General features: G+C 38.5%; 1 protein-coding gene across 4 annotated transcripts in view; it reads left to right on the top strand.

Annotated features, from left to right (window-relative positions):
• ATRNL1 (attractin like 1) overlaps positions 1 to 20,078 on the top strand; it is a 498,126-nt gene that overhangs the window by 59,196 nt on the left and 418,852 nt on the right. For 3 of the 4 annotated variants that reach the window (XM_053389093.1, XM_053389094.1, XM_053389096.1), the window contains exons 2-6: positions 3,889 to 3,972; positions 6,252 to 6,365; positions 7,170 to 7,298; positions 9,810 to 10,018; positions 19,513 to 19,687. In XM_053389093.1, coding sequence (XP_053245068.1) covers positions 3,889 to 3,972; positions 6,252 to 6,365; positions 7,170 to 7,298; positions 9,810 to 10,018; positions 19,513 to 19,687 — 711 coding nt within the window. The remainder of the gene's footprint in view (positions 1 to 3,888; positions 3,973 to 6,251; positions 6,366 to 7,169; positions 7,299 to 9,809; positions 10,019 to 19,512; positions 19,688 to 20,078) is intronic. The other variant, XM_053389095.1, reaches the window with a different exon arrangement.

Below are 20,078 nucleotides of genomic sequence, written 5' to 3'. Positions count from 1 at the left end.
TGTGTCCTATATTCACCCCTCCTTAGGAGCAGAAAATGCCTAGATGCCAGGAATAGGCTTGCTAGTTTGGCCTTCTTCGCTCAAGGTTCATTGGTCACCTTGGTCATACAGCTGTGCATTTCCCCTTTGGTGGTGGCTAGAGCATTTGCTGAAGCATATTGTGACTACAGTGTTTTCAGGTGCCATATTCACTGAAAAACCTACAGCCCAGTTTGTATTCCACGAAGGCACATGTGTGACCAAGGAGGAGCCTGGAATGCTTGTATGCAGAAGATACTTACTGTGTGAATTGGTTCTAAGTTTCATTGATTATATAAACTTGCAGCCATGTTTCTATTTTATGTAAGGAAATGCACATTCTGTATATTAACATAATACAGGAATGGGTTAAATGTTTTTGTCAATCTCTTACAGGCCTTCCATTATAATAATGGTCTTGTAACTAGAATATTTGATTTACACATGATGATAGAATTATTGTTGCATAAAATTTAAAGTAACCTTGTACATAATGGCGAGATAAAAAAAATTTAGAAAAAGTATTTGGTTATTTCAAATATCTAGCCTTTTTATCACATCCAATAGGGTATGTGTAATTTTATCAATGGTAATTATTTGCAGCTTGTACAGGGATGGCTTTGAAGATTGGCATGCATATTCCAGAAAGAACTAAGCCAAGCGCTTGAAACCAGTGAGGCAGAGTAGCAAGTGAAGAAAAACATGATTGTGTTGTGTTCTCTCTCTCTTTCTCTCTCTCTCTCTCTCTCTCTCTCTCTCTCTCTCGGGCAATAGCTATTGATTACAACTTTCTATTGCATTTGTCCCAACAGAGAACTAGCACTGCTATATTAATAACTGTTCCCACCATCTGTAAAATTGTACTGTCCAGACGTTTAAATATAAAAAACCACAGTGGTGTTTTATTTAAGAGAAGTAAAAAGAAAATATGTTTTAATTTATAGGGTTGCTATAGTTGTTGAGCGATTTTCGATTGACTTGCTTAAGATCCACATTCCGCCTTTGAAATACCAGTAATGTCTGGGAAAGTCCAGACGTATGGCAGCCCTAATTAACCTTACCTATTAAATCAGGGATGGGGAACCTGTGTCCCTCCAGATATTGTTAAGTTCCAACTCCTAACATCCTTTGCCATGGTCCAAACTGAATGAATGCCACAACTTTAGTAGTGTCCAGTGGAGTTACAACTTCTAACTCTTTAAAGCAGGTTAACCCTGCCAAGCTGCCCAGTTTGACAACCAAGGCCATTTCCCCCAGCTGGTGGGTGGTAGGACAGTGTTAAATCCTGCATTGGTTGTATAGCCAAGGCAACAGGTTTTAACACACACACACACACACACACACACACCCGGCATCAGCCAATAAGCAGGGGTTAAACTCTGCTCAGTTTGGCAGAATTCTATGCAGATGCCTGCTAAAACAAATATTGTTCCTTGTAGCAGGGAATTCTGATGCAAACTCATTCCTTTTGCATGATGAGGTTTGCATTGAAATCTTGATTAAGTGATGTGCTTTCAAACAAATGAAGGGCTTGCTAAAAAGAAAGATCCTGCCCACCTGTCCCGTCCAATGATCTAGCTGGCTTTTAATATATTCCTGTCTGTTTAACCATGGACACTGTAATGAATTTCTATAGTATTCCATATTTTCCAGAACCATTTTTATATTTTGCTTGCTGAGCTGCTTTGGTGTGTTGGTACCCACAATGAGCCCTCAGAGGCAGGTTGGAAATTCATTACAAGTTTTCTTAAAGGAGTAATTCTGTTTTGATACTTTGCAATAGTCTTCTGTTTAAGTGACTTTTTTTATTTCATTAGTCGTTCACCGGCAGTATTAAACTTCTGTCAAAAATAATTGCTTATCTGTCTTTATTCATCCTTTGCGACTGCAGCTGTCTCAATGCAGTACTGATTTGACAGTCAACTTATCTTTTTTCTTTGCACCAGCTTCATGAGAACAGTATCTTTCTATTGCCTATATGTAATTGTTTAATTTACCTTGGCTGGTAAAGTATCCTCAGGCAAATAAAAAGCAAAATATTACTCTATGGAAATATTTATGATTGACCAACCAGACCATCCCCCCCCCCCAGCTTGTAAAGTAAATATTTTGAAGAATTTTTCTTCTCACACAAAAACAAATATTTACCATTTGCAGGCCTTGGTCAGTATAGTATAGTATAAAAAAGTAATACTGTGCACTTCTCAAAGTATTCTATGCTAATGCTATACATGGTGAGTCTCTTCTAAGGGTGCTGCCTTGTTGATTTCACCCATAGGAGCAATTCCTTTTATATGGGGGAGGGGATGGGGAAATGAGACAGCATGTAGACAATATATGAGTTTATTTACTATAACTAAGGTTTCAAATAGGGTCACAAATGATACACTGGCGGTGTATTTTAATTTATGCATTGGTAATTATTTTGGATTGATTACTTCCACATGCTCTATTGCTCTTGAAAATGATATAGAAGCTTCATATGCCTCAAAATACTGCTACCTGTCTCAGGAGAGGAAATGGAACTTCAGCATTCTTTAATGCTTTACAATGGTATCTTGTCATATTTCAGATATTATGCAAAGTGTTGATTTTGATTTATAAATTGTTTGGGTCCAATGCATATTTGGGCTTACTGTCACTTCAGCTCCTCCACTTAATCAAAAATGTTTTTTTTTAAATTGTACCAGCTGCCACCAGACTAAATCTTGAATCTTAACACCATCATTCTTTACAGCTTTATTGTTCCTCTGCTACCATTTATTTCACACCTTTATTCGTTTTACACATAGCATATCAAGTATTGGCATGGAACAAAGAGAGGAAGGATTCATACTTAAAAGTTCAAGACAAATAACGTATTAAATATGATTTATAATATAATGTGTTTACTTATAGGTTGACCCCTTCACTCTTCATCAGTTGTCAGCCACTGCTGCCACCACATCTGTCTTCCTTCCATCTCTTCTTATCCATGCTCATCTTCTTCATAGTGTTCCTAATGCAATTCCAAATGCTCTTTGGCCATATAATTATGGACCAATTTGTTTGAAAGGGATGTGCACTAAATGACCACTGGTTGTATTTATATGCCACACTAAACATGGTTTTAACATGGCTTGCACAAGCAGGAATAAGTGGCACGCTTCCCTATCTCTTTCTCCTTGCATGTGACTGAGACAAGGGTTTGGAAGTCTCTGTGTTTGGTTACTCATGGTTTTTGTTGTTGCATGGACCAACAGTTATAATTTAACTGTGGTTAGTTTAAACCGAGCTGTCGTCAAACTTTGGTTTCTAATGGCTTGTTTAACTAATCATTGATAATATTAATTCTGAGTCTAAACCATAATTCTGAGTCTGGACAACATGGCAAGTAGGGGTTAACCAAAAGCAGAAGTGAGAGATTTTGAATGTCTCCCAGCCATATAGGAGGGTTTCTGTAACAGAGCCTAAGGCACACTGTGGTTGTTCCTGTTCATGCACATCACACTAAACCATATTTTAGCAGGACACATGATAATGGCCATTGAAGATAGGTCAATACTAAGACCACCCACCTTAGTTTATTCCACAATACACACTTTTTTTTAGGGGATTCGATGCATAATAGACCTGTTCAGATATTTTTCACCTTTTATTTTAATATTATTTTATTATATTTTTATTATTGCACTACAAGTCACTTTAGGGCAAGCAGATGAGAAATATTAACAAGAAGAATGTAGGAAATATTTTTATGTCAATTAAGTTTGTGTTTTTGAAACACATTTTTACTCAAGTTAAATATATATTTATATATAGGTATGTTCTTAAGGAGAGGAAAATACATGGGCTTATAAGGCTAATTATTCCTGGTTTATTCTTTTGTAGGTTAACTGAACCTTCTGGATATTTAACAGATGGACCAATAAATTATAAATACAAAACTAAATGTACATGGTTAATTGAAGGATAGTAAGTATATATTTTATATTAATATCTTCTGGCAAACCAAGTCTGGGGATTTGGTGGCCCTCCAAATGTTGTTGGACTCCCATAAGTACCAGCCTGCATAAGGGATGATGGGAATTGTAATTGAACAACATCTGGAGGACTGGTTCTCCAACACTGTAATAAACTAGGCTTTTAACTTCAGAGCATAGTTTTATGCAAAGAGTATTGTTCTGTGTAACATTTCCCCTTGATAAACAATTACTAATGTTTGCTCTAAAGTTTCACTATCTCCTGGTGAATTTCCAAATCAGGACACTTCCTATTCCAGCTTAATTTTGAAAACGGGAATAGGGAAGCTTTGCATTGAACGTTGAATCAGAAATGCATCATGGACCAGGAGGACTTAACACTAATGTTTGTTGCATGCCTGGGTCCAGCTTGAAGTATGGATGCCATGCCCGCCTCAGGCTTACCTTTCAGCAGAGGCTGGGTAGTCACCTGTCATGTTAAATTTCTTTCAGTTCCCCACAGTTTCTGAAATAGATGCTGTGTTGGGTGTTTTGGGCAATTTTAACATAGTGGACAGTTTCCTAGACCAGGCTGCCGCCACCATGCAATCCTGCAGTTAGAGAACAGGCGGTTGAGAGAGCAAAACAGGTGTCAGTACCAGTGTGCCAGGCCAAGGATGCCAGGTACTGGTGCCAGCTCCATGCATATCCTTAATCTGAAAATGGCTTTTATTGATTTAGCTGCTTCCAAACCACAGTTAATGGATGTGTTACACATGAAATTTACCATGCACTGAAATTAATATACTTAAAGATGAAAATTGCAATAACTGATTACTCATTTCTAATACTTTTGATTTCTGTTTTGCACGTGCATTTCTCTAGCTTGTTCCAGCAATCCTAGACCTGGTTCAGTATGCCATGGTTTTATGGGAACAAGCTTTTTGCCCCTACACTTCCTCTTCATTCTCTCCCCATACATTCTCTGCTTGAAATTTGAACCTGGTTACCTGAGAGTAAGCCCTACTGATATCTCTGAGACTTACATTTGAATCGTCATGTATACAATTTTATTATTAGTTTCTTAAATAATAGTTTCCCATAATGTCTGAACTGGGAAGCTATGGTTTTAGGTTTCTCCCTCAGCTATGGATTCATATCCACATTTGGAGGGGGTCTTTGAACCACAGCTAACCAGTTCATGGAAAACTGTGGTTTAAAAAACTAAAATAACTTTTCTGAAGCTAGGTGCAGAAAGTTGAGAAAAAGAGAAATGGGAAGACGGACATGCTGAGTTGCCCCCAACATGGGGCTGGGCTGGGCTGTTGCACATGCATGATGTCACATACATGCTGCTCCCCAACCTGGCCAGGCCAACTTGGCCGGACAGTTTCCCACCTCCTCCATCACCAGCCACCTTTTTTTTCATTCGCTGCCGCAAGGTCAAGGCCACCTCGGCAAGGTCGCCTCCTCCTCCTCCTTGAGGCCCGTCAAGATTGCCAGGCACCTTCCCCCAGGCAATTGTGAAAGGGACGTGCTAGTACAAAGACACTTTGCACTGGTGCATCCCTGGTGGAGATCACCAGAACGGTTTCCTGGTAGGCGCCCTGGAAATCCTGAAAGGGACAGGCCAGCGCGAAGACATTTCACACTGGTATGTCCCTGGCGGAGATTGACAGAGCACTTTCCTGGGAGGCACCCTGGCTTGTCAAAGGGATGCGCCAGTGCAAAGACGCTTTGCCCTGGCACATTCTTTTGAGTAGTGCTGTGGAATTGGGCGGTGGGCGGGCTCCTCCTTGATTATATGGGGGCTGGTCCCCTGGCCCCCCCAATGGTGCCCCTGTGGGAGGACGACATACAGCTGCATAGCTTGTACTCAGGTTGATAAACTCTGATTTACTTAAGATAGTGAACTAACAGCATTTTCTTATATACTTACAAGTAAGATAGGTGTTTACTGTTAATCAGTATGTAAATATAATAATTTGAGGTTTATTGATTTTTTTAATGTATTTTGTATTTTTATGTTCTGAATCACCCTAAGATTTATGGATGACGGACAGTATACAAATTTAATTAAAATAAAATAAATTAATAGTAACGCTACATACAAAACTGTTGCTTTCATGCATAATTATAAGTAAGAAGGCTTACAGTTGCATTTGAAAATAATACTTGCATTTTTCATACTACTTTATTGCATCCTTATATTTATTTACATTGTATTATAAGCTACGCTATTTCTGAACAGACTATTGCTAACGTTCTTGCTGTTTTTTTCTTTTCTTCTAGTCCTAATTCAGTTTTAAGACTAAGATTTAATCATTTTGCCACAGAATGTAGTTGGGACCATATGTATGTTTACGATGGAGATTCAATATATGCACCTTTAATAGCAGTATTTAGGTAAGTACTTTAGCTTAATAGCTTCTATTACAATTTTATGAAAATCTTTGTGTGAATGGAAATTTAGCATTACAGTTTAAATTTGCTGTAGGACAGGTGGGTGTGGCTTGACCAAAATGGCCTTGCCGGCCAAATGAGGAACACCGCTGGGCCCAGTTAGGCCCGGGGGCTAGTGGTTCTCCACCATGGATTGGCATGTTCAGTTTTTAATCAGTCCTTGAGTGAACCCATGTTCTTAAAAGTTTACCACACTTGACTTTTTTATGCATTCCATCCTGCACAGTTCTTCCAACCCTAAATATAATTATGAACATGGTTATTTTTATTGGTTTCAAGTCAGCTCAGTACATTTTGAAACAAACAGATTGAAACTAAAAGTTCCTTCACTGTTTTTCTATTCTTTCAACATGAACTTGGTTCCAAGCATTTCACACTTAATGTAGGAAAAAGTAAATATTGCTTTCGACATACTTTAATTTATCATGCAATCTTTTCACACCAATAGCTATTTTCATACAAACTAGTATTTTTTGAAATGTTTTGAAGAATTTTCCTAATATAGTATTTCAATTGCAGTGCATAGAAATCTGAGACAGGCTCTTTTAATTAAGAAAAAAGACACAGTCCCATTAAGAATGCATGAATTTCTGTATTTTTTACACTCTGTTTCAATCAGGGCAATGGAATGAAATTCTGGAATGTTTCCAAATTGTACTGAACACCCACTGAATTATTCACATTCTTATTTTTTTTATTTGCAATGTTACTCGTTACATTAACCTTCTCATGTTTAATCTTTTGCAGTGGTCTTATAGTTCCTGAAGTACGTGGAAATGAAACTGTACCTGAAGTTGTTACTACTTCAGGATATGCATTGCTACACTTTTTTAGTGATGCTGCTTATAATCTAACAGGATTTAATATTTTTTACTCGTAAGTATCATTTTGTTGTTTATTAATCAGCAGAGATATATTTCTCTTAGTAGATAAGTTTTGGGGCTTACGATATTTGAAGACGTCTTACGCAAATTGGGAGTTTGGCAAAGAATGGGTTAGAATTCATACAAATTCATATAAAGATGCTCATGAGAAGAAATGCAATCAGAAAGGTTCTTTCATGAACAACAATTAGTATAAATATTGTGTTCTTCCATGACTGAGTTGTTGATTTATGAGGCTGTGTGGTAATTTATTGTGGAACAAATTAAATCAGGTAGAACAAAAGGATTTTAATATGATATGAACAAATCAGGTCAAGACATTGTATATTAGTAATGTTTTTAGACCTTGAGTAGATAAGACAGCTTGGCTGGAATGGCTTTTGGAGTGGGTCCCTTGGCCTAGGGTTGTGAAGGTATGCTACACCCAGCACAGTGCTAGGAGGTTAATGTGAGTGCCCTCTTTACATCTGTCTGCAAGGAAAATACACTGCCAGGTGTAGCATCTTATCCGTGCCAGTCTCCCTAAGCATCCCATAGGAACACTGGTTAGAACTACTACACTGACCTTAGATGATGCTATTTACCAAGGGGGTTAATCAGGCATAGGCAAACTCGGCCCTCCAGATGTTTTGAGACTACAATTCCCATCATCCCTGACCACTGGTCCTATTAGCTAGGGGTGATGCGAGTTGTAGTCCCAAAACAGCTGGAGGGCCGAGTTTGCCTATGCCTGGGGTAAATTCTGCTATTCTATAGTATAGTGTGTGGGTAAATTCTTGGTAAACCAGTTATCTGCACCATCCTGTCAAGTTCTTAGGATAATTTTATCCATCTGTGGTAAAAATATTAAGTGCTTGGTAGTATCCTGCAATCAGCAAGTGTTACCACCTGGTAAAAATACATCAGTGAGGTCAGGCTCTAAGAAGTGGAGTTTTAGGACCCAGGGGAGTTGGCTGTCATCCCAAGTGGTCCAGAGACAAAAACATGATCCCAAACAGCCAGAAATTGGATTTCAGAGAAGGCAAACAAAGTTCTGAAGTGTCAGAAGCAACGTAGGGCTGCATCTGAAGATGGTTTGGAAATTTCAGCTGATGCAAAATTTGATGCCAGGTTGCTCACCAGGGTAAGACAGTTTGAGGGTATTATGCCTACTACATTGAATTTGGCCCAGAAAATAATTGGCAGCCAAAGTGCTGGTTTTAACCTATAAAGCCTTAAACGGCTCAGGATCAAAATACCTTAAGGACCGCCTCTCTCCATATGAACCTACCTGGACCCTGCAATCATCATCTGAGGCCCTTCTATATATGGCGCCTCCATGAGAGGTCTGGAGGGTAGCAAAACGAGGACAGGCCCTTTCTGCAGCAGCTTCCCATTTGTGGAATGCTCTGCCCAGGGAAGTTCATCAGGCGCCTTGACGCACCAGGCAAAAACATTTCTCTTTAACCAGGCCTTTGGCTGATTAACATCCTATACCCTTCTAAATGTGTTGCTGGAGGGATGGAGGGAGCAGAGTTATTGTTTTGTTCATGTATTTTGTGTTTTTATCTTGTGAACCACCCTGAGATCTATACATGAAGGGCAGTGTACCAATTCAGTAAATAAAATAAATAAGAAGCAGGTAGATAATTAAAGACAAACAGAAGTAAAACCTAGCTAAACTCCTGCATCCTAGAGAAAGGTTGGAGGGACTGAGGAGCAAGCTCTGGTCTTTACAGGGTATGTTGTACTGGGATTGGCCTTTGAGGTCTATTAATATAGGCTCAGGCTTGATAGTGTCCTTGAAGTCTATATGCATCCCTGGTCTTGGAATAGATTTGTTCTTTTTACCAAACTGAGGAGTAAGATTACTCATATTAGTAAGATATTAATACTTTGGCTCTTTGCACATAACATATACATTATTTTATTCCTTTCATTCCTTGATCAATAAATATAATCATAATATTTTGAGGGACAGTGTAAGGCTAGCATTAAAATGTTATGACATTAAGAACTCATTGAATATTATAAATTTCCTGCATGGAAACTATCAAAAGAAAAATACTGCAAATAATTGTTTCACTTGCAGTGAAGCTGAAATCCATGTCATGTTCGTTTTCAGCTGAAAGAAAAGTGTATTTTGCGTCCATTGTTTTCTTGGCTTGACACTTGCTTATTCCGATTTGCCCCTCTAGGTCTAACTTTATAACAGTATAATAAGATACTAGACTGGAAATATAAAAACATAACCTCTTGAATGACCTCTTGATATTTTGCTTATCATAGTATAATTTGTTTCTAATTCTGATTTTGCCGTTTGAATGGCTCATCAGATAGCTCCATTTGACTTCCGTGAGATAACACTGATGTAAGAAGTTTGAAGGTTACAGCTAGAAACCATTTTCTTATCTCTTTCATGAAATGATTTCCTCCCCAATTATATTAAAGTATAAATAAAGGCCTGAAAATCAGCGTGTCATTTCTCCATTTCCTTCCTTTCTTCTGATCTTCTTTATTACAGAATAAATTCATGTCCTAATAATTGCTCAGGGCATGGAAAGTGTACAACTAGTAGCTCCATTCCAAGCCAGGTGTATTGTGAATGTGACAAATACTGGAAGGGAGAATCCTGTGATATTCCTTACTGTAAAGCTAATTGTGGAAGTCCGGATCATGGCTACTGTGATTTGACTGGAGAGAAACTCTGTGTGTGCAATGACAGCTGGCAAGGTGAGTTGGAAAAATCTTTCCTGAAAGCTGCTGCCCTACTTGAAATGTCCAGAGCATCTATTATTTATTTCTTTTTCAAATTATTGCTACCTGCACTTAGGCGAGAACTCAGAATGACATCTTATTCATCCTCTGTCATTCAAATAAAGCAAGAGCCTCTGGATTAAGGACTTGTCCCTTAGCCTCAAGATGGATCAGGTTAAACATTTAAATAGATTTCCTACAGCTTGTTGCTTGAACTTACTTTAACCTGGGACATCTCCTATTTTATATGCAACTATTTTAATGGCACCTTTGGAATATATTTATATTTTATATATTTTCTGTTTTTTCTTCAAACTAATAAACACACCAGTGGCTTTTAACATGCACTCTCTCCCCACATAATTAGGGTCATTTACTCATTGAGCATGTTTATGCAAATTCCCTACCATAGAGTATCACTTAATTGACAGGTGTCCTTCAGCCATATTTTATTTACATGGATAATGCCTTAGCCATTCTCTCTTGGACTCTTTTATACTGTTTGAAGCCTGAGTTTATGTGTAACTATGAACAGTCAGGAAATGTCATGGTAAGCAGAAGCTCCCAGGCTGTGGAGCAGTAGCTGCATTTGACAGGTGAACCTACTTAACTCCAGTGTTAGGAGCTAATATTTTGATGTTGAAATGATATGAAGGTAGTGGTTGGGAAACCATTTCTTAAGATACTCTCACTTGATCTTGAAGGTTGAGTGTTAGTTGTTACAATCACAGATATTTCCTTTCTGTGTGCGGTGCTCAAGAGAGTGGCAGCTATCTAGGTGTGCTTGGATGAAATAGATTATCTAGACTGAATTCATTCTGGGTTTAGGTTGGTGTTTGGAAACCTTGATGTATAACTTTGGATGTTCTCAAGCATGATACCTTGTTAGGCCTGCCTTGCAGGTCTGGGTTGGAAGCCATGGTGATACAGTGGTTCCACTTGTTACCTGTAAGGATGGTTTCAAAAAGTAGTGTTGGGGGATTTCTGCTTCAGCCAGTAGACTTTGAGTTTTTGAGTTCCTGCAGTTCCATCTTATCCTTCAGGTTCTTTAACATCAATATGAAGTTGCTGGGTGATGTCATTGGGGCATTTGGAGATGGGTGTCGTTAGTCTCCTTGTCAGCTGTATAAGGTGAAGCTGTGAAAGTGCTGAACTGCTATCTGGGCTTGGTAATAAACCTTTTAGTACAGGGTATAAAGAGGATATTGGTACTATACTGTGTTTTTCTGAGCAATTGTGACATCTGGTGGATACTTTGGAATGAGCATCTAGTATAGTAAACAGAATTATGAAAGAAAATAAAATTAGTATTCAGGCACCTTCTAAAAAGTTTGTTTAAAAGCAAAAAAATATTTCTGATATGGTCGCTCAGTATTCACTATAATATTGTCCATTCAAGGTTTTTGTATAGGTATTTAGTAATCCCTAGCTTACTATATCTAACATGCATTAGAATAGCAATACTAAAGATGGGATATACAGAAAGAATAGAAAGAAATGTAGCTTTTTGCTTTTCAGCCATCCTCATGTCTTCCCCTATCTGTACTCAAAAAACAGCAAAAAGCTTGCTGATAAGAAATCCAAATACTTGCACCCAAGTATTTGTAGTGCTTTCCCTACTAATGTCTATGAATTCCATAGGAGCAACTCAGACATAAAATTATATCCACTTCATATAGTAGATTGACCATAATTAATACCACATATTGTCAATCTTTCTTTCTTTCTTTCTTTCTTTCTTTCTTTCTTTCTTTCTTTCTTTCACCCTTGGGTACATTTGGTATTCTGGGAGTATGCAATGGGACAATACTATCTATACCCCCCCTCTCTCAGATTTCTCCCCCTTCCTTCCAGCTGCTCCCATGTCAATTTTTATGTACATTTCAGATCTGAACTGCTGATCTGAACCTTGAAAAGCACACGGAGCTGAAAAAGGATGTGAGCAAGAGTGGTGTTTTTCCGATTCCTCCCTTCAGATCTATATATTTTCCAAGGGGAAGAAAAGTAACCATCCTCAAGACAAAGGGAGTAGTGGATGGTGGGGGTGGGAAGTGGAGCTCAGAGGCTTTGCAGATACCAGAGTGACATTATAAAAGCTTGCTGGACTAGGCCATTCTAGTCTAGAAGCCTTTTCTTCCTGTGGTCAACTGGATGCCTATGGGAAGTCTGAGCAGGAATGTCCTTAAGGGCACCACTACACCCATAGTAACCATAATGTCAACTTTGGAGCTAGGCAATTTACAAAGACTACAAGCTACAAGCTATTAGGTGTGTCATCTGTAGTTCCCTTCTTTTGTACTGAGTTTTGTGATGGGTGTACAGACTCCATCTGCTATTCTCTAGGCTCTAGGTTCAAGAACTGCTGTAGGGTCAAGTGCTAATGTTTCATTGGAATATTCAAATTTTATTGGATTGGGATTGTATAGGAAATGATGTTGTGATTGACTAGAAATCTGCATGTATTAAGAATTCTGCTTTTGTAGGCCCTGTGTTATCATAAAATAAAATAGTGGTCAGAAACCTCTGGCCTCAGAGACCAAAGTAGGCCATTTTCACCAAAGCACAACTACCTGCCTTACAGCTGATATCATACATAATTTCAGTTTTAGGGCTGGTAAACACAGGGGTCCTTAAAGTACTCTTCTGATTTTTCCTTGGTAAGCAGGGCTTGCTCACAGCACTAACTGCCTCCATTAAATCAGTCCATTTTCAGGCGTAGTTGGGATTCCGACTGCCTCTGCAATTGGACACTTTTCTTTTGCAAACAGTTTTGCTATGCAGCAGAGGGGGAAATGTCCATTTGCAGGTGTAGTTTGAATTCAAATCTCACCTACAAATAGCAAAAGCCAGGTTTGCTATCTGTATTTCTCAACTAATTTGTGTTGACAGTGTGCTGCTTTGAAGTAACCCATGGAGCCATTCTTTCTGGTTCTTGGAAGGAAAAATATTTCCCATCCCTGGCATGAAATCGTGACACAGCTGACGGGATCTCCTTTTACATTCTTCTCACCATTCTTTAGTTGGCCTGTGAAGATAAGGAGCTGTCCAAAGTACTGGAACGTGAAAATTACTTTTAACACAGACACATCAGAAGGACAAGCGGTATATAATTTATCACAACAGTTTACAGAAAACAAAACAAAACAATGGAATCAATAAATTATTAAACAAAACCAGAACAGCAGAACCGTCCCCCCCCACAAAGTCAAGACACTAAAAATTGTCAAAGATGATAGGTTCAGCTTAGCATATGGGTCAGGTTCATTATGGCTGTTTTGCCCTACTGCAGTGTTATTCTCAAGAGCATCACTCTCCCCCCCCCATTGACATGACTGGATTAGAGCATGTAGTGAACATGCTCTCTCATAATTTTGCCACTGGAACTAAATAGATCAGTGGCTATTTTGGTAGTTGACAAGGTTTACAATAAAAATAAAGTATGTTTTTGATATAATTTGGTATAATAAAGTTAATTTACAAACTTCATATTAGCAAAATACTACTGTGGTTTCAGTTTGTGTTTGAAAATCTATTACAAGATATATGCATTGCTTATATAGTCTCTGGTGTAAAGCAATTCTGTAGTATAAATCTCAAATATATTTTTGCCAGTATCATGATCCACAATGTTGACATCCTCCTCCTCCTCCTCCTCCTCCTCCTCCTCCTCCTCCTCCTCCTCCTCCTCACTACCCACCTTTCTTTCAAGGAGCCAAGATGGTATACATGATTCTCATCCTCATTTTAGCCTCACAACAACCCTGTTAAGTTGTATGTTAGGCTAAGAGATGGTGACTGGCCAAATGTCACACAGTGAGTTTCATGGCTGTGTGGGGATTTGTGGGGCTGTGTGGGGATTTAAACCCTGGTATGACATGTCCTAGTCTGACGCTCGATAACACAGTGGTTCCCAACTGGGGATCCGTGGACCCGAGGAGTCCACATAATGCACCAGGAGGTCCGTGGCACCATTCACATAATCATAAGAGATGTTAAAATTTTCAAAATTGGAGGGTCCATGGCGTGGCTTTTGAAAAACAGGGGGTTTACAGTACTTAGTTAATTGGGAACCACTGCTGTAACACACTACATCAGTACTGACTCCTCTGGTTTTTTCCCTTGCTATGGAAGAAAAAACTGCAAAAACTATAGCAGTTTATTGATACACCGTTTGTTGAAACTATGCTACAAAAGTATATATAAAAGTATGTTAATAGTGAGCTTAGATTTTATGTGGATAGCTTTCTGTTTCTGCAGAGGCATAGCTGAGATATCAAATGAAAGATTTCTCAAACACATAGTCTTTCCTCCCAAAGAAGTGTAGAACTAGGGGTCAAATGGCTAAATCCGTTTCTGGAAAACTTCATAAGACACCACATTTCTAGCATCTACAGGAAAGTGTGAAGTAACAAAAAGCCAGCTTGTAAAAGTCAGATTGCCTACAGCTCCCACTGTAGTCTTTACCTGTAGGTGAATTTCAAAGAAAGCAGATCTGTTGTTTGTTTCACCTTCAGCTATAAGTGGACATGGTGACATATTCAGTTCAAAGTGCTCACATTCTGAAGGTAAGTGACATTTAGTGGGAGAATGGAAGGAAATCATCTTTTCTCTTTTCCCTTTCATCCTTTAGTTCTTATTTGCCCTATTGTTCTATCTAAACTATATTTGTTGTCCTGTATTTGAACAAGAGTTATGCTTGCAACATTCAAAATTGCTTCATCAAGAACAGAAGTTATACATGTGCTAGGAAAACATCAGGTAAAATAATCCTGAAATAAATTTTAGCAGCCTCTTTTAGGCTTTTTTGTTGATGTAGGTTTTTGATGTAGGTTTTTGAATGGCTTCTAGGCATTTCCCATGAGGTGTCCAACTAATGTAACAATTCACTTAATACAAAAGCCTGCTCATTTCTGTAGTTTGGACCACCAGCTACACATGTAGAGAAACCAAGGATCCAAGCAAATTATTTAGGTGCACCCAGGGACTTTCTTGGGCACATAGAACTAGCTATATGATTGTTTTGATCCCAGCTAGGCATTTTCCAGCATGAGAACAATCAGCAGCATGGCAGAGCCTTTAAGGAGTTTATCCTTCTAACACATGACACACAGCAGAAATCTCTGGTGTTTTATCCTAATGATGCCAGCCACCAAGAAATACCTCTTGCTTAATCACCCTCCGGGACATAGAGGGCATGCCCTAAAACTCAAGAGAGAGCAGCAAGCACATGTAGATTAAAACTATTGCAGGTAAAGGTGCAATCAGCTGCATCACACAGATGTACAGGCTCCAGGAAATGAAAAGTCAAGCTGTTCATAAATGCCTGACACATATGTTAGTTAATAATACTGTTACTCTTGTATAGCCAATGGGTTTTCTGGCAGTACCAAATATATTGTTCTTTAAAATACAACACATAAATGATTTTTAAAAATGGACAACAATTGCTAAAGAGTTAGTTGATTATCTGGGGCCAAACTATACATTGGTGTCAGTAAAAAACATGGTGGAGCCAGCCAGATGCACAGTTTGCATCTGGGCAGTCTGTACAACTTAACTCTGCTCATTTTGCCTTTATGCTGTCCACTATGTGAGGCTGCAGACACTACAGGGGTTAGTGATATTGCAGCAGTGTAACAGTGGTGAATAGATTCCTAGTGCACCATGAACAACTCTTTTACAGAAAATACCTCTCATTCTAACCAATTACAATATCTATTTCCATTTAAGTTTTGGGATGCACACACTTTGTTGTTGTTGTTTAGTCGTTCAGTCGTGTCCAACTCTTCGTGACCCCATGGATCAGAGCATGCCAGGCACTCCTGTCTTCCACTGCCTCCCACAGTTTGGTCAAACTCATGCTGGTAGCTTCGAGAACACTGCCAACCATCTCGTCCTCTGTCGTCCCCTTCTCCTTGAGCCCTCAATCTTTCCCAACATCAGGGTCTTTTCCAGGGAGCAGTTTAAAGTGGATTCAGTGCACCCCATGGGTTCATGGGCTTTCCTTTTTTTGTGTCATCTCCATTCAAGTAATAATAATAATATTATAATAATATATTATTTATACCCCGACCATCTGGGTGGCTCCCAACAGAATAAAACAACAAACATTAAAAACTTCCCTAAACAGAGCTGCCTATTTCCTTGACATCTGATGGGAGGGCGTTCCACAGGGCAGGCGCCACCACCGAGAAGGCCCTCTGGCAGCCTACACTTTCCCCCCTTTAAATTTGTTTTTCTTGATTGGTGGAGTGTGGATGCATTAAATCACACTGTGTTTTGTTTTGTTACATATAGGCCAATGTTTTCATGGGTGCTATCTTTCACCACAACTCTCAGTTCTGCTTGCTCAATGCCTGAGCACAGCCTAGCTATTCTGTTTTCTTCCGCTCAAATGAAATAACATAGTGTCCAGTGCCCCTGGTTGTTGCTGGATGCAATTTCTCACCATTGTTAATTTTTTTAAAACAACTGTGCAGACCTGCTCTTGTCGAAAATTGCTGCATTAAAATAAAAATAGAACTAGCCCTCACAGCTAATAGTAGGCAGGAAAGGAAAAGGGGCAAGAAAAAGAAAAAACACTTTCTATAATCCCACCTGCAGTTGCTCTTCCCCACCGTGCCTTGGCCATGTATGGTTATTCTCCAACCAACACAATGACTTTTTACGTTGGGCGGGGGAAGAGTCAGGAGATCTGTTGTTCCTCTATCTACCTCACCATTCTTTGTCCTCGGCAAGGCATTTCTTGATGAGCTGCTGGCTCTCTACCTGGTGTGGTCAGGCATGGTGTATGTATGTTTCTGTGTGTAAATTTCATGTATTTCAGTTTTTGTTTTTATTTTTAAATCAGCCCTTTTGTCTACTATGAAACATAATCGAAAATTTAACTGTGGTGATAGTTCATAATTGTGCTATTCCATGGGCCTTAAAAAAAAAGTTTGCGTGCATAGGTAAACAAATCCTGTTTGCATACCCACAACAGACTTCAGGTTTCCTGAACTTCCAGAGGTCATGGAAATAGTAATAGTAATTGAGGGATGGGACTACATCACACAGTGTAAATGCATCTCATTAAGCACTGCCTGCTTGGATCTGTGAATGGGAAATACTGAGATAGATTTTAATTGAAAGAGCTCATGTGTGAATAAAAGTGAACAAAAACACACATGGAAAAACTGGATCTATGTAACCCATGCACATATTAACACCCTGTTGTGTACACAACCTTTTACTCTACTTCATATATTTTAATTCACACATATTTCAGTGAATTTTCCCCAAACAAAACATGATTTCGCTTTTTTCAGATAAATGGTAAAGTTCAATATTTTTCACAATTACTCTAAATGTTGTATGCCATGTCAAAGTATCAGACACTGGCACTATGTGTGTCTTGAATATTTTTCTGACTTGCTTATTAAAAATTTGTTACACAAAAAAGTAAAAACGTGTTTATTTAAAATTGGTATGTTTCAGTGCTTTGTATATATTTTACCACTTGGTGTCACTGTTTTTCCAAAAATACCCCTTCCATAAGTTAAAACTAATACACATTTGGTTTTAAACATATTTTAAAAAAGTAAGGGGACAACTTGCAATTTTAAAAACCAGGATATAATTTGTAAACAAAAGAATGTAATCGGTCTGTTAAGAATAATTGCTTACATGTTGATTCATGTAACTGTTGGTTGTGTGTATAGCTCAAGAACTTCTTTAAATAAATAAAATGCTTGTTGTTGCTGAAATATGACAGCTATAACTCATAGTAGTCTTAAATCTGATTGAAGAACTTAGATTGTGTTTAGGGTTCTGATGAGATGAAGATTTGATCTATTCACTATCCTTTATTAAAGTAGAAATATAGGTATGATCTAAGATTATGAACTGAATTGATTTCATACCTATGTCAAAGGCAGATCCATTAACTTGTAATGGTCTTAGGATAGTGTTTGGGTGGCAGAACCATTTTAATAGTGTGATGTCAGATTTCATCTATAAATATTATTATTATTATTATCTATTATTGTTAACCTAAATGAGGAGCAAATGTATTTGAAGTAATTTCAAATGTGTCGCCACAAGTTATACCGAAGTTTCTGTTCAATTCTTAGCAAGCTAATGAATTTTAGTTTATAGCCAAATCTTTTAAAGTTTGTTCAGATTTTCTTTTAGAACAAAGACTAATATGCCCAAAGACATTGAAAAAGAAGTATTTTGCTGGGGGGGAAACCCCCCTAAATAAATGGGACTGTTTCATTTTTGCTTGGCATCACACCTAACCTTTTTTTAAAGAAAGCATATAAACTTAACACTACTATATTCCTAAAAGTCTGGTCTTATGTAAACCTTTGTTTAAAAATCATACGGCTTTCTGCAATGACTGTCCACTTATCTTTATCTCTTTACATTATTTATCTCTCTTCCCTTTCTACCCAACTACTAAAACTATTTTACAATATTTTACTTTTGTATGGATGGTTCTTCAGTGAATCTAGAGTAGTTTCTACAATGAACATAGAATCATAGAATCATAGAGTTGGAAGAGACCACAAGGGCCATCGAGTCCAACCCCCTTCCAAGCAGGAAACACCATCAGAGCACTCCTGACATATGGTTGTCAAGCCTCTGCTTAAAGACCTCCAAAAAAGGAGACTCCACCACACTCCTTGGCAGCAAATTCCACTGTCGAACAGCTCTTACTGTCAGGAAGTTCTTCCTGATGTTTAGGTGGAATCTTCTTTCTTGTAGTTTGGATCCATTGCTCCGTGTCTGCTTCTCTGGAGCAGCAGAAAACAACCTTTCTCCCTCCTCTATGTGACATCCTTTTATATATTTGAACATGGCTATCATACCACCCCTTAACCTCCTCTTCTCCAGGCTAAACATGCCCAGCTCCCTTAGCCGTTCCTCATAAGACATTGTTTCAGGCCTTTGACCATTTTGGTTGCCCTCCTCTGGACACGTTCCAGTTTGTCAGTGTCCTTCTTGAACTGTGGTGCGCAGAACTGGACACAGTACTCCAGGTGAGGTCTGACCAGAGCAGAATACAGTGGCACTATTACTTCCCTTGATCTAGATGCTATACTCCTATTGATGCAGCCCAGAATTGCATTGGCTTTTTTAGCTGCCGCGTCACACTGTTGGCTCATGTCAAGTTTGTGGTCAACCAAGACTCCTAGATCCTTTTCACATGTACTGCTCTCAAGCCAGGTGTCGCCCATCTTGTATTTGTGCCTCTCATTTTTTTTGCCCAAGTGCAATACTTTACATTTCTCCCTGTTAAAATTCATCTTGTTTGTTTTGACCCAGTTTTCTAATCTGTCAAGGTCGTTTTGAAGTGTTTTGAACATTGGTTTTTTCAGCGTAGTTTTTCCATCTAACCTTCACATAATTTTAACACTTTTGCCTAGGAGGCTGTACAGCTCAGGTGTAACTATTTCTCCCCATTATTATTTTTTTTAAATACACAGGTCCTGATTGTTCTTTGAATGTTCCTTCAACGGAGTCATACTGGATTCTACCTAATGTGAAGCCATTTAGTCCATCTGTAAGCCGGGCTTCGCATAAAGCAGTTCTACATGGAAAGTTTATGTGGGTGATTGGGGGATATGCATTTAACTACAGCACATTCCAAATGATATTAAAGTAAGTAATTTCCTTGGCCTTTCATTACTGTTTTGTGTGAATTTATTGTTACTTAATAAATAGCATTTACCCTATACACCACCCACACCAGCGTAAATCATCCTAAACTTTAGGGTTGTCTTGTCCGAAGGATTCTAAATTTTGTAGCATTACTCCTGGACATTTTGCTGCTCAGGAAAATGAGGGAGTATGTTCTAGCATACATATTATGGTTTTCACACTGATAACTTTCAAATAGACTAGGAATCGAGATGAAGACATTGTCTGTTGAAAAGAAAACTGCTGTGAGAACATTTTCGCTACTTGTATTATCTGTTTTATACAAAGGGAATTAAGTTCCATTAACCCCAGCCTCTGGTTATTGTCCTCTTGAATTATAGTTCATTATATC

The sequence above is a fragment of the Podarcis raffonei genome, chromosome 5 (genome assembly GCF_027172205.1).
Source record: "Podarcis raffonei isolate rPodRaf1 chromosome 5, rPodRaf1.pri, whole genome shotgun sequence".
In the NCBI taxonomy this organism is placed as follows: domain Eukaryota; kingdom Metazoa; phylum Chordata; class Lepidosauria; order Squamata; family Lacertidae; genus Podarcis; species Podarcis raffonei.
The sequence above is the reverse complement of the archived record's forward strand: the minus strand, read 5'-3'. Positions and strand labels throughout refer to the sequence as shown.